The sequence below is a fragment of the Pseudophryne corroboree genome, chromosome 10 (assembly GCF_028390025.1).
Source record: "Pseudophryne corroboree isolate aPseCor3 chromosome 10, aPseCor3.hap2, whole genome shotgun sequence".
Lineage (NCBI taxonomy): Eukaryota > Metazoa > Chordata > Amphibia > Anura > Myobatrachidae > Pseudophryne > Pseudophryne corroboree.
In genome coordinates, this window is record NC_086453.1 from 73,691,276 (window position 1) to 73,718,526 (window position 27,251).

The 27,251-nt window shown below is 45.8% G+C and overlaps 1 protein-coding gene and 1 pseudogene across 1 annotated transcript in view; both read left to right on the top strand.

Annotated features, from left to right (window-relative positions):
- Window positions 1-14,091, top strand: part of LOC134966052 (interferon-inducible GTPase 5-like) — a 37,548-nt pseudogene extending 23,457 nt beyond the window's left edge.
- LOC134966050 (interferon-gamma-inducible GTPase 10-like) overlaps window positions 1-27,251 on the top strand; it is a 121,938-nt gene that overhangs the window by 23,455 nt on the left and 71,232 nt on the right. The window contains 3 exon segments of the mRNA XM_063942516.1: window positions 14,675-14,739; window positions 20,856-21,148; window positions 21,700-21,729. Of these exon segments, the coding sequence (XP_063798586.1) occupies window positions 21,122-21,148; window positions 21,700-21,729 (57 nt within the window). The 5' untranslated portion in view covers window positions 14,675-14,739; window positions 20,856-21,121.

Consider the following 27,251-nt stretch of genomic DNA (forward strand, 5'->3'; position numbering starts at 1 on the left):
ATATATATATATACCATACATATAATCGGATTGTCCGGAACCGTCGGGTCCATAGTGACATTAATGTGTTCTGAATGTGTATGACCATGTACTGAATGCCCCAGTTGTGGATCTAACAGGAAACCTTATGGTCGACAGAAAACCTAGTATTCGTCGACAGCAGGGAGTAGTAACCAGGCAAAATAACATTCTTGCGACCCCGAGGGGTCCAAGGGAAGTATACATATATAATATTAATAACACTCCCCCACAAATACTACCATGTCTGTGCTCGAGCTGCAGGCCCATGGAACCGTACCATACATATACATATAAATATATATACAGGTATAAGGCAGTTACAGCATGTTAATTTACACCCAGTAATAACAGTTGGTGCCGACAGGGTCACCCGCCTACTATTGTGTCTCCCATACAGTGTTTACTTTTGAAAAGCATACAACTACCGACCTGCTGACACTGCATCTACTGAATCAAGTACCAACAGGCGTCGGTGATGACTACAGAGATCCCCATAGCTGTTTGTGACAGAGCACTCCCGCATGTCGACACATGTGGTCTAAAAAGCTATAGTGGGTATATCTGACAGGGAACACACAGACATATATGCACAACACAATGATTACATGCCCATTATCAAAAATAGTGCTATATATCCCTCTATATAGCACTAAAACACTGTGCCCCCCCTCGTTTGCACTATATACATGCTTTTAGCGGGGACATGGAGAAAATGGCGCTGAATCCTGTTGTGAGGGCTAAGCCCCGCACCCTCTCGGTGTGCTTCAGCCCCGCTATTAATATAGCTTTATATGCTGGCAGGGGTCCGTATACAGTGCCTAAGCACTGTATACAAGTTTAGCCAGGCTCACTTGAGGTATAGATTGCTGCCCAGGGCGCCCCCCCCCCCCCCCCCTGCGCCCTGCACCCTTGTAGAGCCGTTGGTGTGTGGGAGCAATGGCGCGCAGCGCGACCGCTGCACAGTACCTCTGTGACTCGGAAGTCTTCTGCTGTCACTGAAGTCTTCTATTCTTCTCATACTCACCCGGCTTCTTTCTTCTGGCTTCTGTGAGGGGGGTGACGGCGCGGCTCCAGGAACAAGCAGCTAGGCGCACCAAGTGATCGAACCCTCTGGAGCTAATGGTGTCCAGTAGCCTAAGAAGCAGAGCCTTTAACTCACAGAAGTAGGTCTGACTTCTCTCCCCTCAGTCCAACGAAGCAGAGAGCCTGTAGCCAGCAGGTCTCTCTGAAAATAAAAAACCTAACATAAAGTCTTTTAGAGAAACTCAGTAGAGCTTCCCTAGTGTGTGTCCAGTCTGTCCTGGGCACATAATCTTACTAAGGTCTGGAGGAGGGGCATAGAGGGAGGAGCCAGTTCACACCCATTCAAAGTCTTATAGTGTTCCCATGTCTCCTGCGGATCCCGTCTATACCCCGTGGTCCTTACGGAGTCCCCAGCATCCTCTAGGACGTATGAAAAATAGGGGTGTGGCTTCATAGGGGAGGGGCGTGGCCACAGTTATGCCCCCTGTAGCTGTGCCCCCAGTAGATTTGCCCCCAGTAGTTGTGCCCCCTGTAGATTTGCCCCCTGTAGCTATGCCCCAGTAGTTGTGCCGCCTGTAGATTTGCCCCATGTAGCTGTGCCCCCTGTAGATTTTCCCCCTGTAGCTGTGCCCCTGTAGTTGAGCCCCCTGTAGATTTTCCCCCAGTAGTTGTGCCCCCTGGTTTGTGCCCCCTGTAGTTGTTCCCCCTAGTAGCGCCGCTTGCAAAAACTAAAAACACACAAAAAAAACCCAATACTCACCAGCCCCGCTCCTGCTTCCTGAACGCTGCTACCACTGTTGCCGCTGCTGCTCTGTCTCTGGCCGCCCGCTCCTCTCTATGGGAGAGACATCAAGACATCTCTCCCATAGCGCCGCACAGACACTAGAAGTCAATTATGACCTCTAGTGTCTGACAATAAAGCCGGCTGCACCAGGCGCCCACACAGCCCACGGTGCCTGCTGCAGCCGGAGAGCAAGGTGCCGCAGGGTGCGGGTGGGCACTTGCGGGGTGACTGCGGCCACGCCCGTGGGCCACAGTGCCCTGGGCGTCCGCCCTTCTTTCCTGTGCCTAGAACCGCTCCTGTTTAAGTTGCACTGTTGCCAGGAATAGCTTGCTCTGTTTTTCATTGGATGACGCTCCTCCATGGCTGTCTTCTTGTCATCCATAGCAGACCATTCAATGTAGATTTTATCTTCTCCACCTCAGCCTTCCCAATCCTGTAATGCCGGTTGCATCTTGACTGAATGTCTTGCCTTAAATTGATGGGCATTGAGGTTTTACCCCTGGCACCATCATAGTTGACACATGTGGCCCACTTCAAGTACAAATCACATGGCACATGCTGTTGGAAGAGAGCTTGTCCATTTCTGTGTATTTTGCCCTGGTATGCAATGTACAGACTGTTGTCCAAGTCTGTGGAGATGACCTCTAGTGGCATATCAGGTATAGCTTCTCCAAATGTCTATATCAGTGCCATCTGTGCCACTGTGCTGAACATAATTTGTATTCCAGGTGACACAACAGTTGAATTGTTGCAAAATAGGGGGAACTTCAATTGACACATTGCCCAAAAGTGCCGTTGTAGTATTGAAGTTCAAATTGGCCTGTTGACGTACATTTGGTTCTTCATGTACATCCAGGTCACCATTAAACTTTACTGTTTGGTCACTTGTTTTCCTAATATGCTGGCCAACAGCATATTGCCATTCTTTCTTTGGTGTGGGGGATGGCTTGTTTCATGGCTTCTATAAGATTTTCCTTGACGCCTTCTTTGAAACCAGACATTTCAGGCTTCAAATTACTCCCCTGTCCACCATGCTCTGGCTGCAAATTATTCACCTTGCCAAGTAGTTCTTTCAACAGGCCAGCACAGCTGCAATGGTAGTCAGTCACCTCTATCAAGTTGAGTTTTCTATGTAGTGATTGTGATGACTCTTTCACGGGCATATCAACAAGCTCCAACAATGTCCCTCATTCCGAGTTGTTCGCTCGTTATTTTTCATCCCATCGCAGCGATTTTCCGCAAACTGCACATGCGCAATGTTCGCACTGTGGCTGCGCCAAGTAAATTTGCTAAGAAGTTTGGTATTTTACTCACGGCATTACGAGGTTTTTTTCTTCATTCTCGTGATCGTAGTGTGATTGACAGAAAGTGGGTGTTTCTGGGCGGAAACTGGCCGTTTTATGGGAGTGTGTGAAAAAACGCTGCCGTTTCTGGGAAAAACGCGGGAGTGGCTGGAGAAACGGGGGAGTGTCTGGGCGAACGCTGGGTGTGTTTGTGACGTCAAACCAGGAACGAAACTGACTGAACTGATCGCAGTGGCAGAGTAAGTGTGGAGCTACTCAGAAACTGCTAAGAAATTTCTATTTGCAATTTTGAGAATCTTTCGTTCGCAATTCTGCTAAGCTAAGATTCACTCCCAGTAGGCGGCGGCTTAGCGTGTGCACTGCTGCGAAAAGCGGCTAGCGAGCGAACAACTCGGAATGAGGGCCTATACTCAATGTATTTGTGACATCCAGTAGGATCGATGTTTCCTCTTGGCAAACTGTAGTCTCAATTTTGATTGAAGGCTCAACATCTGTTCCAGCAACGGAAGACACTTGTCCGCATCTGTGGTATCTTCCCTTTGTTTGCATCAAAGCACTTACCTTAGCCTTGGCATTTTTTCTTGGTTTGGTGATGTTTTCCTTTTCTGCCTTCTTCTTTGCAGTTTTTTTGCGGAGAACTTGAGGAACTGCTGCAGCCAATCTTCGTTCAAGTGTGGGTGCCTGGGATTTGGCTCCACGGTAGAATTTGGCAGAGTTCATTTTCTTTCTTTCTTTACTTTAGTCTAAAAGAGAAAAGCATTGTACTAGGACAAATATCAAGCACAGTGTGGTACGCTAAAAGTGTGCAAACTATTTAAACAGGTGCACTTACAACTACAGTAGAGCACTGCACGTTTCCAAATTGGGTGTTTATTCAGTGTGTCCAATACTGTACGAGTAGGGTTTACCAAAACAATGTCTACAATAAGTACTGTACTACTATCAGGCTACTAATGTTTCTAGCACTGCATGGCAATAGTGAGCACAATTTTACTCATATGAAATGGGCACCAACCGTTACAGCCCCCATGGAAGTATAGAACCAATATCATAGTGTACATTTCAGAGCTTAATCTACTACAATATTTGTGTTCATAGTAACTCTGAAAAAGCAAGCTAGTTCATAATATGCGACATAGGGGCTAATTCAGATCTGATCGCAGAAGCAATTTTGTTAGCAGATGGGCAAAACCTGGGGGGTCATTCTGACCCAATTGCTCGCTGCAGTTTATCGCAGCGCAGCGATCGGGTCGGAACTGCGCATGCGCCGGCGGCGCAGATGCTTTTGTACTTGTGCGGGGGGCATCAGCTGGACGCTGTATAGCTTGTCAAAGTTTCATTTAATAATAAATGAAACGCTGACAAGCTACAGTATTCAGCGTCCAGCTGATCCCCACTGAAGCTTGCTGTTACTATGGAGACCGGTGAGTGCCGCACATCTACCCTCTGTCATGTGTGCTAACAACTGCAGGCACCCAGGCATTTATTTTGTATCTGAAATTGGAGTTCCAGTCAAAAATATATTTATATATATATATATATATATATATACACACACACAAGCTGTGCCGCCGCCAGCAGGGCTAACACCTCACCTCAGGAAAAGATCAGTCAGCCTGCCTGGGCTGCCTTCACGGAACGCTTGCTGTAAATGCCGCCAGTCAGTGCTTCCTGGTGCAGCGGTGGTGGAGCAGCACATTTGTGACGTCACTTGTCCTGACATCACGTGACTTAGGGTAGGCACCGCGTCATTGCAGGGAGGGCTAGTGAAGCTTTCCACTGCGACGCCAAGTGTATAAAGTTCAACTTCAGCTCAGGCTGGCGAGATCACAGGGCAGCACTGTGATAGGGAGGCATTTGCCCAGCTTTCTCAGTCCCTGGCAGAGAAAGCTGAGCGGGACCTGGCTCCAGTGATCAGCTATATGTGTCCGATGGCCACACAAGCTGATCAAAGTGTAAAAAAAAGAACAAAAATAAAAAATAAAAAAACATACTCACCTGTCCAGTGAGCCGGTGTCGGCTGCTCCGCTGAGCGCTGCCGGGTCCCCCATATGCAGCGCTATGACCCCAGTGCAGTAAAGTGACGCTGCAAAGCAGGCAGCACACTTTACAGCACTGGGGATCACTGCAGCGCACAGGATCCAGCGCCCGGCAGCCCAGCAGAATCCGCGGCACGCGGGGGTAGTCACAATGGGGGGAGGGGTCAACCGGGCAGCGGCAGTAGTGGCGATGTTGGCGGGGTGGCGCATGCGCAGCACTACATCGGTTGATGATGCATCGTAGGGACAGAGCTTGATCGCGAGCTCTTTCCCTGCATGCAATAATTGATACATCCGTGTGATGTAATCAGATATCGCAGTGCGAGTTTGGGCGATTTTATCACATGACATCCGCATCCAAGATGCGGATGGTGATAAATAGGCCCCATAGTCTGCTCTAGATTCAGAGACAGACAGACATCGGCGTGAGAGTTACAGTAAAATGACTTTTCCCAATTATCATTCTGACATTAGATAGAAGAAAGTATCTTTTAACATTTCAGATGGGTGAATACAATTATTACACAATGCTGAGTGTTACATAATGTTACATATAGTCACACCTCAACAGATACAGGTTACAGCGATTGATATGAAAGTTGCAGTGGAAGGAAGATTAAACAGATGATGACATATATTTGGACTTTTTGTATGTGAGACCATCAAAATATTTCCCACAATTTACTAAATATTGCACGCAGTACTTATAATTGTGGTACAAGCACCCACCTCTTCCCTGAAGCATTTCATTAATGCCCCTTTCTAAAAAAAAAAAAAAAATTACACCCCAAATGCTTAGCTCTCTATTAATGATCAAGTTTATTTAGAATCTTGTGTTTTTTCAAATGCAAATATAAAGCGCTATGGATGAGATAAGGAAAAATAAAAGTATCACTGTGCTTAACAAAGTATACTAGGTCCTAGGCCCTCATTCCGAGTTGATCGCTCGCTACGGATTTTCGCAGTGCAGCGATTATGGCAGAACGGGGCTAATCGGCGTATGCATCGCAATGCGCACGCGCGTCATACGGGTACAACGAGCATAGTGGTTTGCACAGGTTCTAGCGACGCTTTCAGTCGCACTGGCGGACGCAAGGAGATTGACAGGAAGTGGGTGTTCTGGGTGTCAACTGACCGTTTTCTGGGAGTGTTTGGAAAAACGCAGGTGTGGCCGGGCGTTTGCAGGGCGGGTATCTGATGTCATTACCGTGTCACTCGTCTCAGCAATCATCGCACAGAATAAGTAACTACGGGGCTGGTCTAGTTCTGCACAAAATGTGTTTGTTGCCGCTCTGCTGCACAGGCGTTCGCACTCCTGCTATGCTAAAATACACTCCCCCGGGGGTGGCGACTATGCGTTTGCACGGCTGCTAAAAGTAGTTAGCGAGCGATCAAATCAGAATGAGGGCCCATATTTCGATAAGCGTGGAAAATGTTGACATTAACATTGCCGACACTGAGGTAAGCACCGACATTGCATGCACTATGTCTTTTCACTGGTAAAACAGACAATGACATTGCTGGCAAAAGAAGCACTAAGAAACCCTGCAAAAGTTTCTGATGTTTATCATTTATTTAGTGACATATCATCATTCTAATGTTCTCGGTATGGTCAGGAAGCAGCTGTCGCTGTGTGTACATGAGATGCACAATGTCACCTTATATGTGTATTAAACTTTACTTTTACATGAAACATTCTTTATGTGAGAAGGGACCACACCCTACAACCTGTGACATTCCTGTGCGCTGTGCGCCAGTCTTCTTGTTGCAATAAAAGTATTTTTCTTCATCCTGATCTTCTCTGCTCAAACCTAAAATTCCAGATAGCTTTTTTGGAAAAGTAACTGTTTCCTCTTACCGTCAGTAACTGTCTGTTACCGACTCCACCCACTGCGCAATGGGCGGGTATTTTGCTGCTACCACTAGGCTCCTAACCCCCATGGCACCTGGAACCATGTTGCTGCTGTGTATGCATCAACACGCTTTTGCCACACCTCTGATTGGTGTTATTTGACCCCCACTGGTTGCCGACCTAGACCAGATCCTGCATGGTAGCTTGGCAGTGGGCGGAGCTTGGAGACACAGGGCTTACCCTACAAAAGGTTGGTCACAAAATGAAGGCATTTGTCTTGAGGCAATGATGTTTATTTGCTGAAAGTAGCCCTAAAAAGGACTCTTCCCTGTTGCCAGGGTGAACAGCATAAAACATATGTTTACAGCAGTTCAATCTCTCTTAATGTCACAGAACAATGTACATTCTAAGGCACACAGTACTTCTTTTTATCTCAATCCAACACACAATACCACAGGGGGTAGTTCTGCCCTGTTCTCTTTAACCAATCAGGCTATCTCACAAAATATAAATACATACAGGTAACATTTCAAAATAGTTAAATAATTGGATAAAGCAATTTTCTTCTCCTTTTATGTATTTAACCCAAACCAGTTTGTCATCCCCAGTACATTCTGGTAACATATACCTGTCTCTTTTAGAATGTAAATGTAACTCAGTTTTCAGTTGGATTCATCATCTTACATATCTAGACTAAAACTAGTTTGGCTTAATCAGAATCTTACCACCTTCTTAGGAACAACATGAAATTCTGTAACCCAACAATAATGTCTTTTCACCTGGGTGTCTCTGTAACTCTTACACAGAGACACAAGAATACTCACTGGACTGTGTTGCAAAGAAACAACTTGTCCAGAGACCACATTCAGTTACCAGGGTCATTAACATATCAATCTATTACCGCTTTTACACCAACTGAGGCGGATCACAGCTGGGACCCTGACACGGGTGCTACCCGGCTGCAACCCACCTCAGGCTCCTTTCCCACTGCTGTCTCCAACCCGGCATATTGTCGGGTTGGTGACGCTGCCGGTGACGCAGCGGGGGCGCTGCTTGGAGATCACATGATCTCCAGGTGCCGCCTGTCCATTCACTGTGAATGGGAGCCGGGTAGATGCAACCCGACTCCCGTTTACACAGCGCAGCTTGCCGGGATGAATCCACGTTCAACCCTGGAAGCTACCCGAGTTGGAAAACTGGTTCACTCGACCCGGATTATTCCAACTGGGCCCATTAACACTGCACAGCAACACGGGTTATGCGTGCTCATGTGCAATAACCCGTGTTAGAAGCTGGCGGTGTAAAAGGGGTATATGTGAGAATGTCCTAAGGCAATTTGTTCCCAAATGTCAATGCTTTTTAAAACCAAAACAACTTACACATTCTCATAAGTATTTCGCCCATGCATTTTAAATGGGCAATTCTACAACTGTGCACAGCACTGTATGTAACATGTTGAAATACATTATTAAACATACATATTTGTTTTAAACACTCAGCACCCAGCGCCGTTAGTACATATTAAATGGCGCCTAGAGCCTATTCTCTTTTAAAAATGGCGCCATAGCACGAGGGTTAACCCCTTCAGTGCTGCTGCAGACATTTTCCATGTGGGACGGGGGTCTCCAGCCACAGGTACAATAACATTTTCATTTATATTTGGATGGTTGGAACATTTATCAAGTTGTTCCCTGTTGATATATGGGTACTATTTTTGATGTACACAGTTAGTAAATAGTGTGGCTTGAACATTTTTTACTGCTGCCAGCATAGTTAAGTTGCAGGCAGCCGTCACGGTCAAATAAAAAATTACTACTAGGCACCACAGTCCAGTTTATGTTCCCAAAACCTTGAGGCCCCTCTGATCCTTGGGGCCCAGGATGGGTGTACCCTTTGTACACCCCTGTCACCGGGCCTACCAATAGGAGTATTCCCTGTTACTCGTTTAGAGAAAGTCTGCTACCCCTCAGTTGCTGGTGCCCTCTATATTGCAACTTATGAGAGGAGATAAATCTGTGAGACAATGTTTCTCTCCAAGGTCCAGAAATAACCGTCTACTGGTAATAAGATACTGCCTTGCCTTGTCCCCTTGTCAAAGTAATAGTGGATTTCATTCTAGTCCATTCTACAATCACTTTAGGTCAGGAGAAGCTGGGACATGGGTATGGGACTCAGGGTAAACAGTGTCTAGGTCGACACACATTAGGTCAACACCTATCGGTCGACAGTGACTAGGTCGACACAAGAAATGGGTTGACACTGCCATTAGGTTGACGTGAACAAGGTCAACATGGAAAAAGGTCAACTTGAGTTGTTTATTTTTTGTGGTGTAATTTTCTTCGTAAAGTGATGGAAAACCCCAATTAGCGCACCATGTCCCCTCGCATGGCTCACTTCACTCACCATGCTTCGGGCAAGGTTACCGTTCCCAATTGTAGTTTACGTGGATTGGAAAGTACAAAAAAGTAAAAATAAAATGAAGATTAAAAAAAAAAAAAAACTCATGTCGACCTTTTTCCATGATGACCTTGTTCATGTCGACCTAATGGTTGCGTCGACTTATTTCCTGTGTCGTCCTACTCAATTTCGACCTGTAGGTGTCAACCTAGACAGTGTCTATATAGAGTCTGGATACCCTGGGACATATGGGGCAAGGCCCTCCATCAGTGAGATGCAGCAGCAATTTCCCCAGTATTCTGGGTAGGTTAGTTTAACCACAAACAGAAATGGTAATACGGGGCTGGTAGCCTCTTAGATGGGTGACATGCTTTTCTTGTGCCACATTGCGCAGTCACCAGCTCATCAGCTGATCAGATCGATTTTTTCTATGGCAGGTCAGCCTAGCAATTGGGGTCTCCCTGTTGTAGTGGTAACAGGCCCATGCTATCTAGCAGTGCAAAGTGTTACAGATTTGGGCAGGGAACTGCTTTTGTATGATTTTAGTCTCGATATTATATGCACTGTGCAGGGGACAGGACAACACTATATATCTGTTAGCTCTATTTGTGTAAGTGTAAGTGTAAATATAATACTCTAACTCAGCCTTTTTCAACCGGTGTGCCGCGGCACACTAGTGTGCCGCGACGAGTTGCTAGGTGTGCCGGCCCCCAACCCCTGCCGCACAGACCCGCTCGCTGCCACCAGCAAGACCTGTCACTGCCAAGCAGATCGTTACGCGCCGCACTCTGCCCCCTGCCGTCCGCCTGACAGCATCCAGCCCTTCTCATATCCATTCCGCAGCAACAGCCGGACCGTGACCTATGACTCACCATAGGTCACGGTCTGGCTGTCGCTGCGGCCGCCGACTCACATCCTGCTCTGCTTGCTGCTCCGTGGTGAGGTCCAGGCACTCCTCACCGCTATTTTTTATATAAAGCACGGGGGAGGAAGGTGTATGGAAATATGAGGGGTGGGTGTGTGGAATAACTAAGGGGGGGCATGTGTAAGGAATTACTAAGGGGGGAGCTGGTAAGGGGGAGCTGGTGTGAGGGATTTCTAAGGGCCAGAGGGGAGCTGGAAAGGGGGAGCTGGTGTGAGGAATTACTAAGGGGGGAGCTGGTAAGGGGGAGCTGGTGTGAGGAATTACTAAGGGGTGGAGCTGGTAAGGGGGAGCTGGTGTGAAGAATTACTAAGGGGGGAGCTGGTGTGAGGAATTACTAAGGGGGGAGCTGGTAAGGGGGAGCTGGTGTGAGTAATAACTAAGGGGGGAGCTGGTAAGGGGGGAGCTGGTAAGGGGGGAGCTGGTGTGAGGAATTACTAAGGGGGAGCTGGTAAGGGGGGAGCTGGTGTGTGGAATTACTAAGGGGGGAGCTGGTAAGGGGGAGCTGGTGTGAAGAATTACTAAGGGGGGAGCTGGTAAGGGGGGAGCTGGTGTGAGGAATTACTAAGGGGGGAGCTGGTGTGAGGAATTACTAAGGGGAGAGCTGGTAAGGGGGGGCATGTGTGAGGAATTACTAAGGGGGGAGCTGGTAAGGGGGAGCTGGTGTGAGTAATAACTAAGGGGGGAGCTGGTAAGGGGGGAGCTGGTGTGAGGAATTACTAAGGGGGGAGCTGGTGTGAGGAATTACTAAGGGGAGAGCTGGTAAGGGGGGGCATGTGTGAGGAATTACTAAGGGGGGAGCTGGTAAGGGGGAGCTGGTGTGAGTAATAACTAAGGGGGGAGCTGGTAAGGGGGAGCTGGTGTGAAGAATTACTAAGGGGGGAGCTGGTAAGGGGGGAGCTGGTGTGAGGAATTACTAAGGGGGGAGCTGGTAAGGGGGGAGCTGGTGTGAGGAATTACTAAGGGGGGAGCTGGTAAGGGGGGAGCTGGTGTGAGGAATTACTAAGGGTGGAGCTGGTGTGAGGAATTACTAAGGGGAGAGCTGGTAAGGGGGGGCATGTGTGAGGAATTACTAAGGGGGGAGCTGATGTGTGGAATTACTAAGGGGGGAGCTGGTAAGGGGGGAGCAGGTGAGAGGAATTTCTAAGGGGGGAGCTGGTGTGAGGAATTACTAAGGGGGGAGCTGGTAAGGGGGGGCATGTGTGAGGAATTACTAAGGGGGGAGCTGATGTGTGGAATTACTAAGGGGGGAGCTGGTAAGGGGGGGCATGTGTGAGGAATTATTAAGGGGGGAGCTGATGTGTGGAATTACTAAGGGGGAGCTGGTAAGGGGGGAGGCTGTTGCCTTTACTATGAGAGAAGTTCCAGGTGATCTTTTTTTTCTCTCCAAATAACAGAGACAAATCTTCAAAGATGGAATTTAAAAAAATATCTCAAATTATTTCTGAAGAAGAAATGAAGAAAATGAAAGATGCTTTAAAAGACGGTAATATTGTAGATGCTGCAAAAAAGATAAAGGAAGCTCTGGTGAGAGCAGATAATGTCCCACTGAATATTGCTATAACTGGACAATCTGGATCTGGAAAGTCCACATTTATCAATGCCATACGTGGTCTTGGTGATGAAGATGAAGGTGCTGCAGAAACAGGAGGGACAGAGACCACAATGAAGCCAACTCCTTATCCTCACCCACAGCATAAGAATGTCATTTATTGAGATCTCCCGGGAATTGGGACTCCTAATTTCAAGGCAAATGAATATCTGAGGAAAGTTGACTTTGGAAAATATGATTCCTTTATTATAATTGCCAGTGAACGATTTACAGAAAATGACATTCTACTGGCAGAAGCCATTCGTTCCCAGGAAAAAATGTTTTTTTTTGCTCGTTCAAAAATTGATAGAGATTTGAATGAATCTAAACAGAGAAGACCAAAATCATACAATGAAGAGGCCATATTGAAAAAACTTAGAAAGACTGCAGTAATGGCCTGAGGGGTAAAGGAGTTCAAGAAAAGCAGATATTCCTTATCTCTTCCTTTTACACTCACCTGTATGACTTTTCTCAGCTCCAAAAGGCTCAAGAAAATGATCTTCCAGATATCAAAAGACATATGTTTCTGCGTTGTCTGCCCAATATCTCCTTCCAGGTGCTGGAAAAGAAATTGAAAGCTCTAAAACAACGGATATGGAAGCTTTCACTGGCTTCAGCTGGAGTTGCTGTCATTCCAGTTCCAGGTCTTTCATATGCTTGTGATGTCACTATCCTGATAGGAGCTTTTGATGCATTTCTGAATGATTTTGGTCTTACTGAGAGTGGCCTTGAACAAATGGCCAAGGCCTTTAATAAGGATGTTAATGAGTTGCGGTCTGTAATTAAATCCCCGCTTTTCAATAAAACAATAGACAAGGAGTTAGTCATTACACTTCTATCATCAAGTGTAGTGGCAACAGAGATGGTATTTGAGTATTTTCTCAGTTTGGTGCCAGTGGTTGGCAGTCTGGCTGCAGGAGGCATATCATTTGCCACCACGTACTCCATTTTGGATAGCGTTCTGAAAGAGATTGCAGATGATGCAGCCAGAGTTCTTACCAAAGCTTTAGAGGATTCTGTTTAAACAATAATAATACATTATAGGTAATAATATTCCTATACATTTGTGTGTACAGGTAATTTATAATCATTGAGGTCAGATATTAAATCTACAGATGATAAAGTAATTTTGTGCCCTAAGCAGTTCACTACGCTGTAGCTGATATGCATCTTACTGTATATGTAGCCTATAAATCTGCAGCTGGAGCACATTCTACTTTGACCAACAATATACTTAAATGTCTGTCAGTGCCTGCTCTTTCTGTCCATATATTTTCTATATACTAATTATTTTACAGATTGCTATATTATACTTCTATTATCAGCAGCCTTTTTTTGGCATTGTTCTTCTAACGAAAGTGCTCTTTATTCTTAAAGAAATGTATCAATTAAAATATAGCAGATTTACTAGTAATCCAAAATTACTACGAATAAGACATAAAACTGAAAGAAACCGTCAGTGTGCTACACTTCTCGTAGAGGCTTAGTCATGACATTTGGCATTTAGATGTTAATTATATGAGGGCACATCTGTATGTAACATATTGTGAGACTTAATTCATACAGTATATTCTTCAATGACAATATGGTAATGTATACATAATAATCAATAAAAATGTGTATGTAATTTTTTTTTGGCTTAGTTATCATACCAATGGATTCTGCAATAATTCTTACAAAAAATATATATAACATGTTTTTGATGGTTAATCTGATTTATTTTCCAGAATGCAACATTCATACTAAGAGAATACACACAAACACATTCAACAGTAGCAAAGTTTAACTAAACAGTTAAATGCACCACATGCCACTGAAATGAATGGTATTTGATGCATTCAAAGTTATTTTAAAGTTTGATAAATCGTGTACTGTAAACTGATTTTAACACTCATTTCTGTATCACCGAATTTCGAAGAAACATTGTATTATAACTTATTTTATAGCTTTTTTTTAAATGTATGTAGAGATGTACGCAGGCTCACATGTTTTTGGTTTTGGATCTGTATTAATTTTTGTGTTTTTGTTTTGGTTCTAACTAGTCATAAGCACCCTCACGTGTTTTGGTTTTGGATCTGTAATTTTTTCAAAAATATGCTAAAAACTGCTAAAATCATGTAATTTTTTTCTTTTAGTATTATTAAACTCAATAACATTCGTTTCCAGTCATTTCCAGTTAATTTTGACCACCTCACAGCTCCTAATATTGTTTTCATCCAGTTTAAGACAAAGGCTGCAGCGAAATGGCTGGTTATTAACCAACAGAGCAGCTAAACAAACACACGGCAGTTTATAGCATATCTACAAAACAATGGAACACAGCAGTGGCAGAAAAGAAACGTGGTGCAAGATAGAATTGTCCTTGGGCCCTCCCACCCACCTCCCACCCATGTTGGTTATTAAAAAAAATACATGCACAGTTTATTAAACCAAGCACTTCAGCAACAGGGCTGACACTTTTGTGGCTGAAGTGCTTGGTTTGTTCGGACCCCCACAAAAGAAGCTACCAATTGTCTTAATGTAGCTAAGCTAATGGTGCTGTCAATGATCTCTACATTGGCAATATGTCATCATCAATATCATCCTCATCCTCCCACTCATCAGTGTTAACATCATCACATAATATTACTAGAATCCACTATTACAGAAATCTCTGTACTCTCCTGCAATTAGCAGGAAAGGTCTTCCTCATGGAATTTGTAGTTAATTTTTATGAACATCATCTTTTCCATATTTTTCAGTTTAACAACGATTGCTGACAAGGTTCCGGCTGAGCTGAAAACTCATTCCAAGTACACACTATAAGGTGGGCATCTTAAGTACACCAATGCAAGTTTGTACAATGGGGTCCAAATAGCTTTTTTTTCAAAGGGACTGTCTAACATGCTCATTTGTACATTAAAGTAATTGTCCACTATTCTATTTCTATGGTCCACTATTCTATATCTATGGATGGTTACCATATAAGATTGAGTCATAGTAGAAGTGTCACTAATGTTGGGCAATTCTTTGAGACATGACCAGATGTCAAAATGTTGTGGCACTCTGGTGCAGTGAGTTGACTCATTCTCATCAACAGTTGGTCTCCTGGAAAAGCTCATTTTTTCTAGGCAGCTGCAATTACAGGAAAAACTGAAGGAGGAGACGTTGTCGTATTATAGTATGTACCACTTAAGCTGCCAACTTGCTCACAAGGTGTTCTTTGCATCTCTTAAGATCTGAGTCAATTGGAAAGAAATACATTATTGTACATAAAACTTAAACGTAGGATCAAGTATGGTAGCCAAAATGTGATCCAATTTGAGATGATAACAACCCTCTGCTTCTGGTGAAGCAAATAAAGAGCTTGATCGACAAGTCCAACATACTGTACTTAGCGGAATTGCTTCATTTTATCTCATCCTACAAGTTCTCGAGCTGCCTTTCCATTAGTCTAATTCAGGGAAACATTTGACTCAAGCTGGCAGTGTCTGAACTCACTTCACAGATGACTACTTCAAATGGTTTTTGCACCTTGCAAAACATGGAAAGTTTTCTCCACTGTGCTGGACTAAGGTACAATTCCACTCCTCTCCCTATGTCATGGTTTGTTGTGTATGCTTGGATGGCTTTTTGCTGTTCCTCTGTCCACTGAAGCATATAAAGGGTGGAATTCCACCTTGTTAGTATCTCTTACTTCAGTTAGTGGCATGGGAATATTGCTGAATGCCAAAAATGTTCTGAATTTTTTTTGACCACAGTCAGCATCTCCTGCACGCCCCTGTCATTTTGAAAAAAAAAATCTGTAACACCAAATTTATTGTGTGCACAAAACATGAGACTTGTTTAATATCACCCAGTTGTAATGCTTTCACAATATTTGTTGCATTTTTAGAAATGACAAATCTTGAGGAGAGTCCTAGTGGGTTAAGCTATTTTGTTATGACATTCCTTTGCTTTTCTAATAAGTTGCCACTGGTATGCCTCTTAGTCAAGCCGGTGATACATAGGGGGTCATTCCGACCTGATCGCACGCTGCTGTTTTTCACAGCGCAGCGATCAGGTCACTACTGCGCATGCATATGCACCGCAATGCGCAGGTGTGTTGTACGGGTACAAAGCGGATCGATGCTGGTCGATGGATTTAATGAAGAATCCATTCGCACAGCTGATTGCAAGGAGATTGACAGGAAGAAGGCGTTTATGGGTGTTGACTGACCGTTTTTTGGGAGTGTTTGGAGAAATGCAGGCATGTCCAAGAGTTTGCAGGGCGGGTGTCTGACGTCAATTCCGGGACCAGACAGGCTGAAGTAATCGTTGCGGCTGAGTAAGTTCAGACCTACTCAGAAACTGCACAAACTGTTTTTGTAGAGCTCGGCTGCACAGAATCAGAATCAGAATCAGCTTTATTGGCCAGGTATACTTACGTATACTAGGAATTTGTCTTCGGTTTGCTATACAACAGCCAAGTAGGTAACAGGTAAGCAGGTGTGTGTGTGTGTGTGTGTGTGTGTGTGTGTGTGTGTGTGTGTGGGGGGGGGCAAGTAAAGTTACACAGATAGGTAGGCCGTAGGGACACAAGTGAGTTACATGTACGTCTAGTCAGTCAATGTTCAGGAGTTCAGCAGGCGGACAGCTTGGGGAAAGAAACTTTTGAGGTTTCTGGTGGATCTGGCGGGGACAGCCCTGTAACGCCTGCCTGAAGGAAGCAAGTTAAACATGCTGTGGCCGGGGTGTAGCTGGTCTTTTACTATCTTCATTGCCCGCTTTTTAGCTCTGGACAAGTACAGGTCCTGGACTGAGGGAAGGTCGGCCCCGATGATCTTCTCTGCGGTTCTGACCACCTTTTGGAGCCTGCATATGTCCCTCGCACTGGCGGAGCTGTACCATACGAGTATCGAGGAGCACAGTACCGACTCCACAATCGCGGAGTAGAAGAGGAGCAGGAGCTTCTGTGGGATGTTGAACTTCCTTAGTTGCCTGAGGAAGAACAACCTCTGCTGCGCTTTCCCAACAGTGGCGTCAGTGTTGGACCCCCATTTAAGGTCCCTGGAGATTGTGGTCCCTAGAAACTTGAAGGAGTCCACTAGCGATACCACACTGTCAGCAATCGTTAGCGGAGGTGCACTAGATGACTTCTTCCTGAAGTCCACTATCATCTCGACAGTTTTGAGGGGGTTGAGGTCAGGGTTGTTGTGGATGCACCACTGGGCCAGCCGGTCTACTTCCCGTCTATAGGCCGATTCGTCCCCATCCTTGATGAGGCCGATGACGGTGGTGTCATCGGCGAATTTGATGATCCTTACTGATTGCGCCTCTGAGGTACAGTCATTTGTGTACAGGGAGAAGAGCAGGGGTGAGAGGACACAGCCCTGAGGGGCCCCTGTACTGATGGACCGCGCTTGAGAGGTGAATTCCCACGCTTTCACCACCTGTGTCCTATCTGTCAGGAAGTCTATTATCCAGGAACAGGTAGCTTCTGGGACCCCTAGGCGAAGTAATTTGGGGTGGAGGATGCTGGGGACGATTGTATTGAAGGCCGAGCTGAAATCGACAAACAGGACCCTCGCATAGGTACCGGGAATGTCTAGGTGCTGTAGAATGTAGTGCAGGCCCAGGTTGACTGCATCCTCGACACACCGATTCGAGCGATAGGCGAACTGCAGGGGGTCCAGTTGGGCGCCAGTCACAGTTTTCAGGTGATTCAAAACCAGACGCTCGAACGTTTTCATGACCACAGACGTCAGTGCTATCGGCCTGTAGTCGTTCAGGTTCGTGATAGTGGGTTTCTTGGGGACCGGGACTATAGTAGACCTTTTGAGGCAGGAAGGGACTTTCTGTAGCTCCAGCGATTTATTGAAGATCTTGGTGAATATGGGGGCGAGCTGACCCGCACATGCTCTTAGGGCAGATGGTGACACTCCGTCAGGACCCGGAGCTTTCCTGGTTTTGGTCCTTTTGAACAATGCCTCCACCTCTTCTTGGGTGACTTGCAGTGCCTGGGGTTGGCCGTCGGTGTTCGGGGCATCGTAGAGGTGATTGTTTGGGTTGCAGGGGACTTCTTTTGCGAACCTGCAATAAAAGTGGTTCAGTTCATCTGCAAGGTCTTGGTGCATGGCGGTGGCCTTTGATGTTTTCCTATAGTTGGTTATGGATTGCATTCCTTTCCATACAGATACGGGGTCATTGGTGGAGAGATCGTTTGTCAGCTTGTCCGAGAACCGCTTTTTTGCTAGCCTAATTCCTTTAGTCAGAGAGTTCCTAGTACGGTTGTATAGTGCTCTGTCACCGCTGCTATAGGCCTCCTCTTTGGCTCGACGAAGTTGCCTGAGCTGGGCATTGAACCAGGGCTTGTTGTTGTTGTAAATGCGGTAAGTCTTGGTAGGTACACACATGTCCTCACAGTAGCTGATGTAGGATGTGACAGTGTCTGTCAAGTCATTCAGGTCGGTTGCCGAGGCTTCAAAGACCCCCCATTCCGTGCAGTCAAAGCAGGCCTGGAGCTTCATCTTGGCCTCATTGGTCCATTTCTTGACAGTCTTAACGACAGGCTTAACTGCTCTCAGCTTCTGTGTATAGGTAGGGAGTAGGTGGACGAGGCAGTGGTCAGATAGGCCGAGTGCAGCACGCGGGATAGACCGGAAGGCAGACTTGAGGGTAGTGTAGCAGTGATCAAGGGTGCGCCCTTCCCTAGTGGGACACGTGACTTGTTGTTTGTACTTAGGTAGCTCCTTGCTCAGGTTAGTTCTGTTGAAGTCACCCAGTACTATAAGCAGAGAGTCTGGGTGTTTTTGTTCTATGTCGGATATACATATGGCCAGGTGGTGCAGGGCTTCGTTCGCGCAGGCGAGGGGGGGGGTGTACACTCCCACAAGGACAATTGAGGCAAATTCCCGGGGGGAATAGAAGGGTTTGCAGTTGATACTCAGCATCTCCAGGTGAGGGCTGCATGATTTGCCTATGATCGTGCCATTGGTGCACCATCCGTCGTTGATGTAGAAGCAGATGCCACCACCCTTCGTTTTTCCTGAGAGAACCTTGGAGCGATCGGCCCTGAAGAGACTGAAGCCCGGCAGAGACATCGGGTTGTCCGCAATATGGTCGTCCAGCCACGTCTCCGTAAAGCAGAGGATAGATGACCCTGTAATGCCTGACCCTGCGCTGCCCAGAAGGAGGGACAATTCGTCGAACTTGTTTGCCAGTGAGCGCACATTCGAAAGCAGGATCGCGGGTAGTGCAGACCGGTGCCCTCGCCGCCGCCACCTCACTAGGGCGCCTGCGCGACAGCCTCTCCTCTGAGTCCAGGTCCTTCTATTAGGGCCGACATGAGGGCCTCCGTCATTCTCTTTCCGTGGCCGGTGATCCATCCGCCAGTCGCCACCTGGGCTGCGGGGGGGCGCGGCCGCTCGGTCATCCACTTCGGTGTCCACAACGTCTGCATCCTTGCCACACAGGGCAGCAAGGGCAGCGAGGGCTGCAAGGGCCGCTGATCTGCCCGCCGACGGGCCCGAACGTGTGGTAAGCACCTCGGGAGCGCTCCAACTAAGGAGGGCTTCCCTGCTGTATTTGGTCACCGGTGGGGTAGACAAGGGCAAGGGAAAACAAGGGGAAACAAGTATTTTGGCTGAGCTGCGTAGCTCCGAGGCAGCCATCTGCGGCGCCATCTTAGATTGTAATCGCTATAATCGTTGTTGCTGTAACCTATTGCTGCTCCTTAATACAATGGGTATATTTGAAACAAGTGATACTGTAAATAAAATAACTGCTTTTTCTGTTGCTGATTTAGTCAAAAGCAGGCTTGTGGAGAGGTGTTAGAATCCAATTCCTGTTGGGTAGGTGTGAAAGATCTCAGTGTGAGAGGCCTTTGAAGTAAATTTCTTGTGGGGGGTAGTGATAACATGTGTCCTTTGGAATGGCTCTTGCAAATTGAAGTGAGCAGTGACCCTTCAGTGATTCAGAGCCTGAATATGCTGTATATTAGTTGATTAATGCAAGAAGTCAGTTATTTTTTGCTCAGAGAACAGAGGTGAATGATGTCTAAGTGAGGGGCTGGATGGAGCCAAATATAGGTTGTAGTTCACAGTACCTTGTCTGGGATGTCCAATGCAGAGCACAGTAGATTCCAAACTGAAGGACTTCTAAGTGGAGAGTTGCAGAGGTTTCAATCTAGTGTGTATCTCAGCGCAGGAATGCAATCCGTTGGTTTTGATCAGATGTCCGCGTAGAGTAGAACAAGTTAAAGGTAAGTCCTTGGATATTTACGATGATTTATGGGTCAGTTGTGGTGAATTTCAGCTGTTTTATGGAGATGATCAGGAGCATGCAAAAGGTGATGCAGCCATCTTGGTGTTACAAGTATTACAGTCGTTCGCACATTTGCAAAGCGAAAATACACTCCCCTGTGGGAGGCAACTATGCATTTGCACGGCTTCTAAAAACAGCGAGCGAGCGATCAACTCGGAATGACCCCCATAGAGAGACTGACTATGAATGAGCAGGCATTTCGTGTTACATTCTGCTGTTGCTGTAGGTGATTCACCCACCCAGTGGGCTGTCACAGTAATGTTATCTTTAGTTGGACTACTACTGCTTGTCCACATATCTGTTGTTAAGTGGACAGTGGGTGCAATGGCATTTTGTAGGCCAATAATTCTTTTTTTCTTAACATTCTGGTACAGGTGAGGAATTGCTGTTCGGGTAAAAAGGAATTAGTATGGAATTTGGTAGTGGAGGCACAAGACCTCAATTATCTGCAAAAATCAGATGCATTAATGGTGGATATTGGCCCCATATCTAATACTAGCATGGCCATCATGGCTTCAGTGATCTGCTGTTCAGCTGGATGGCAGCTTTCATACTTGTATGCCCTTGCAAATAACTGGTTTACAGTTAATATTTGTTTGAAACTACTAATAGTCTTCTTGGTCCCCTTCTGGGATGAAGATTTACCCCGAGCAGCAGCGGCAGGTCTGAAGGATCCTTCTGAGAAATCCTGGATAAGGGAGGAGTAATTTAGCCTTAGCAGATTGGATGCAAGAGGATTACCTGTACTTCTGATCATTAATGAGGATATTGATGATGAAGATGTTGGCGGTGGAGATTCTATGAGTTGGGCTCTAGCTGAGAGATGGGTGCTAGCTGATGCTGGACTGAATGCTATTATTTTAGCAGATTTTTCAGATAAAAACTTGACATTATAAAAACTTTTCATGAGCTCACTAAGAATGAAGAAAAAGGTAAGAGGCACCTAGATAGTTAATGTTCCACACCTATACTTATTTTAGATTTGAAAACACTACAGATGGCTTGACAATTGTTGTCATAATTTGGGTAAAAATAATTCCACACATACTGTATGAGGTGGATTTTTAGCCTTATGACCAGACATAACAATGGCCTTCTTCTTATCATGGGCAAGAACTGCTGCAACTGGTGACTGACTTACACAAACAACATCCTCATCATCAACATCAACATTCTTATTAATGGCATTAGCTGCAAACATATCCACATCTTCCTGTTGCACTTCCACAGTGGCAACCTCAATTTCTATGTCAACAGCTATACTTGCGCTGCTTATACCCACATTTACAGAGGTAAATGGTGGAAGGAGGCATCTCTACAAATACAGTACTAGTATCAGAAATGTCAGACTTACACATAGCTAACACGGACACCCTTAGTCTCTCCTCAGGGATTTGTGACATTTCTGAACACACAATTTGTTCTTCAGTCATAGTTTTTTTCTGCACTAATTTACCTGTTTTACATTTGATTCCTCTTGTAGACTCAGAGTGACAAGGTGTTGCATCATCAGGTGAGGTTACAAAAGAAGATGTCTGACGTACAGCAGTTCTTGAACCACCAGTCTCAAACAAAGGCCAAGGTCTGAGCCTTTCATTGCCACTGCGTGTAGTGTATGGCCTTTTGCCAATTTTATGTTTTTTGGTGGTAAACTTTCCATGTATTAGAGGTGATTTTGTTTTTGTTTACCGTTGTAAAATATTGTTTTGATTTCCGGTGCCCTCTATGCCCTTGAGGACCAACTTTAGTAGATGTTGCAGTACTAATATCATGATCATCATGACTGCCAGCAGCCACAGCATTAGTACTTGGTTGCTGCTGCTGATCATGATACAAATTGACTCACAGTGCTTATATTTGTTAACATAATGGCACGGCACCTACTGAGCTCTATTGGATACACACAAGTTGTCCAAAAAAAAACCCCGCTTTTTTTTAGTTTTTTCACAAATAACTTCACACTGCGGCCTCACAGTGCTTAAGTTTAATAATAAAGTGGTACGGCTCCTACTGAGCGTATTAAACACACACAAGTTTTATTTATTTATTAACAGTTTTTTTTATATAGCGCAGCATATTCCGTTGTGCTTTACAATTAGAACAACAGTAATAGAAAAAAAACTGGGAAAAACAGACAGACATAGAGGTAGGAAGGCCCTGCACGCAAGCGTACAATCTATAGGGAAATAGGCATTGATACACAAGGATAGATGCTACCTATTGCATAATGGTCCACCAGATCGCTAGGTTCTTAATGGGTTGTATGATATGATCACCCAGCAATGTTGGCCAAGGGTCAAGAGGGTGTGAGAGCAAAGAAAGACAAGATATGTGATGTTATGTGTACTGTACAGAGAGGATGTAATTAGATAGGGAAGCACTGAAGGTCATGTGGGTGGGTCTGGAATTTGATAGGCTTGTCTGAAGAGGTGAGTTTTCATGGAAAGTTTAAAGGTTTGGAGGCTAGAGGTGAGTCTTTTTGTGCGTGGGAGGGCATTCCACAGAGTGGGTGAAGCATGGACAAAGTCCTGTAATTTTGAGTGGGAACAAGTTTCAGAAAAAAAAACTTTTTCCTGTTTTTTCCACAAATTGCAACTTCACCAAAAACTTTTGAGGGAACCAGTGTGCACTGTACACCAATAAAGGGTTAATACTGCCGTATATTAGGAGCTCTGGACCGCAATGTAGGCAGTGACAAAAAACACTAATGTACACCAAGGGTTAATGCCCCCCTGTATTAGGAGCTCTGAGCTGCACTGCAGTAAGTTATATGCTCAGCACCGGTGTTATTGTGCACCAATAAAGGGTTAATGTCTGATGGCTAAATAAATTATTCTCCTTATTTTTAGGAGCTCTGAACTTTATGTTAAGTAGATTGATCATCAATTATAATTTGCTGCCCTAGCAGTCTCTAGTGTGCTCTCTCTCTCTCTGGCGTCTTGTGTGATATAGTGCCCAAATCACATTGAGTCCAAACACATGAAACATCTTGTATATTGAAAAAAAACAAAAAAAATACTGCAATTAAAACAAAATTAAAGAACAGTTTTTGGAGTCTGAAGATGCTGTACAGAGCATGTGCCACAGGTAAGTTTGATTTCTGTCAGGTTACTATGTAGTCACCCATAGAATATACTGTAGTTGAAGTATCTGAAAGTAATAAGTACAAACAAAAACTAAATAGTACAGTACATTACTGCACCCTATACATAGGTGTGCGCAGGGGGTGTGCCTGGTGCGCACAGTTACCCCCTAATGTCCAGCACCCCGATCTCACATGCCTGATGCAGTGATCGCCAAGCAGGCTGATTACTGTACCCTCTGCGCTGCACCCTGTCAGGACTGCATTACTGACCGGACGCCTGGCTTAATCAAGGGTGCCACTGCCACCGGCTTTCAAACTCCTGGCTCCACCTCCATGTACAAAAACAGCATGATGTGACATGATGACGTCATGCTGCGCGCACGCCCACCCGTCACACCCGCCACACGCCCACCTCTCTCCTTCTATTCTATGCCAACGCCAGCCACTGATGAGGATCACCATGTAGCCAGCGTTCCTCTTAGGAAGACAACTTCAATACTGGCAGGCGGTTGGCAGCAGTATTGACGCGTCACTCGTTTTTCCAGCAGCGGCAGTACTAGTCTGCGACTGTCAGTGTCAGTGAGTTACTGCAGCTTGCAGGGGAAAGAGAGAGGGAGCCAGACCAGGCTGAGGAGGAGCAGTGTAATTGCAGTGAGTGCCATCAGGGGTGTTTGTTTGGTGCACACCACAACATCTGACAATGTATCTGCTTTATTAGGATTGATACAAGGGTGGATATTTTATATTGCGTTGATCATCAATAGATGGTGCTAGACACGCCCAAAAGGCGGTGCTAGACACACCCCTCCGACGGAGCACCCCCTAATAAAATGTGCTGCGCACGCCTATGACCCTATACACTAAAGGGCCATACTGACGGGGAGATTTCCCCAGAGATGTGTGCTGAGCGGTCTAGCACAGACCGCTCAGCACACATTTCTCCACCCCTGCTCAGCACAGCGTGATGTGCTGAGCGAAGGGGGGGGGGGGAAACGGGGGGCGGCTCATTTCACTCAGCGGTGAAATGAGCGACCTACTAGATTGTGCCTGCATGCAGGCCAAATCTAGAGCCGGCGATAGCGACACGCAGGACCGCGTATTGCTGTCGCCGGCACCCCTACACATGGAGTGATGTTCAGCTAATGTCTAAGCAATCTGGTCAGATTGCTTAGAAATTAGCTGAACATCGCTCCGTGGGGGTCATTCCGAGTTCATCACAGCAGGAACTTTGTTAGCAGTTGGACAAAACCATGTACACTGCAGGGGGGGCAGATATAACATGTGTAGAGAGAGTTAGATTTGGGTGTGATGTGTTCAATCTCCAATCTAAATTGCAGTGTAAAAATAAAGCAGCCAGTATTTACCCTGCATAGAAACAATATACCCACCCAAATCTAACTCTCTCTGCAAATGTTATATCTGCCCCCCCCCCCCCCCCCCTGCAGTGCACATGGGGCCTAATTCTGAGTTGATCGCAGCATCAAATTTGTTAGCAGTTGGGCAAAACCATGTGCACTGACTGCAGGGGAGGCAGATATAACATGTGCAGAGAGAGTTAGATTTGGGTGGGTTATTTTGTTTCTGTGCAGGGTAAATACTGGCTGCTTTATTTTTACACTGCAATTTAGATAGCAGATTGAACACACCACATCCAAATCTAACTCTCTCTGCACATGTTATATCTGCATCCCCTGCAGTGCACATGGGGGGTCATTCCGAGTTGTTCGCTCGTTGCCGATTTTCGCAATGGAGCGATTAAGGCGAAAATACGCATGCGCATGGTATGCAGTGCGCATGCGCTAAGTATTTTAGCACAAAACTTAGTCGATTTACTCACGCCTGAATGAAGAATTTCCATTGTTGAAATGATCGTAGTGTGATTGACAGGAAGTGGGTGTTTCTGGGCGGAAACTGACCGTTTTCTGGGAGTGTGCGGAAAAACGCAGGCGTGCCAGGATAAAACACGGGAGTGTCTGGAGAAACGGGGGAGTGGCTGGCTGAACCAGGAACGAAACGGGCTGAGCTGATCGCAGTGTAGGAGTAAGTCTCGAGCTACTCAGAAACTGATAAGAATTTTCTAATCGCAATTCTGCTACGCTTTCGTTCGCAATTCTGCTAAGCTAAGATACACTACCAGAGTGCGGCGACCTAGCGTGTGCAATGCTGCTAAAATCTGCTAGCGAGCGAACAACTCAGAATTACCCCCATGGTTTTGCCCAATTGCTAACAAACTTGCTGCTGCGATCAACTCAGAATTACCCCCAGTGTGTACCCCCCTTAAGGTTTTGTGTTGAGATACCACAACTATCAACTGCATTCCATGAAATACCATGGGGGAGAGATGAACCAAGTGAATTTATAGTCATTTCAAGACAATGCTGATAACATGATATAATCCAGGTAATGACATAATGGGTAGGAAACCTCAGGTGCTGAAACTCAGTATTAAGGGGGGTACTCATGGAGCGATCGCTGCTTAAAATCTAAGCAATCTGACTAGATTGCTTAGATTTTAAGCAGGATTGCACCGTGTGTAGCCCCCACAGCGATAGCAATGCGCAGCGCCAAGCGCCAAGCATCGCTATCGCTGGTGCTAGATTGGCCTGCTATGCAGGCCAAACTAGCAGGTCACTCATTTCACCCGCTGGGTGAAATGAGCGCCCCCCCCCCCCCTTCTCCCCCCGCACGCTCAGCACACATCTCTCCCGCATCGGCTAGTGAGTACTGGCCTTTAAGGCCAGTACTGACGGGAGAGATGTGTGCTGAGCGATCTAAACATGGACCGCTCAGCACACATCTCTCCCCCCACTCAGCCCAGCGCAATGTGTGCTGAGCGAGGGGGTGGGACAGGGAGCCGCTCACTTCACACGGCGCTGAAGTGAGCGACCCACTAGATTGAGCCTGCATGCAGGCTCAATCTAGCACCGTCGATAGCGATGCGCGGGGCCGTGAATCGCTATCCCTGGGGGGCATACACACGGCAGATCCATGCTTAAAATCTAAGCAATCTAGTCAGATTGCTTAGATTTTTAACATGGATCTCTCCGTGTGTATGCCCCCCTTTACATGATTGTAAAATGCAGTGCATTCTTTGTGTAAATACTGCTAAATAGTCAAATCTACAACTTCACACATACATTCACAAATTAATACATCATCAGTAACATTTTGTTGGATTTCACAGCTTGTAGCCTGTTCTTCGGCCTCAGGCATATCTTCTAGTGCTACAGCATGGATTCTCTTCTTCTAAAGGACTCTTGTTTACTTCAAAATATTAGCATCCTGCTGTAAGGATCTGATACTTCATTTACTTTTTTTTCATGGTTAGTTATAATGAAAACTATGAGGCATATGTAATAGGATCCGAGTTTTGCCAGGGGTGCAGGATGCCCAGGATTTTTTTAGAGTGGCAATCATTTCCTAGGTGTGGTTTGCCTTGTAACTGATTGCTGCTTTAGAAAAACATCCGAGATAGGCCGACACCCCGCACCCCTGGCAAAACTCGGACCCTATTACATATGCCTCTATATGTTTACAGGGTTCATTTACTGAGGGTGGTTAGGAACCTGCCTAAAGCATCTACATTGACGTGGCAGCAAGCCTTTGTGTAAAGACGAGGTAGTCTGGGGGGGGGGGGGGGCTGCCTATTTCGTCAGTCCTGGGTCCCACAATTTCTGATGGCAGCACTGCTTAGATCACTTGGGATTCTGAGTAGAATCAAGACCACTTTGGGTTCTACCTGTAAGATCGGATCTCGGATCTTAAAACCAGATTTTGTGTTTTGGATTGTATTTCAGGTGCCATTTCACAATTTAGAATGTGGTCAAAATCGATTGAAAATAACTGTAAATGAATGTTATTGATGTTAATAATACTATAGGAGCAAAAACATGTCTGAGTTACACAATTTTAGCTGTTTTTATAAGTGATGTAAGCAGGGCCGGTGCTAG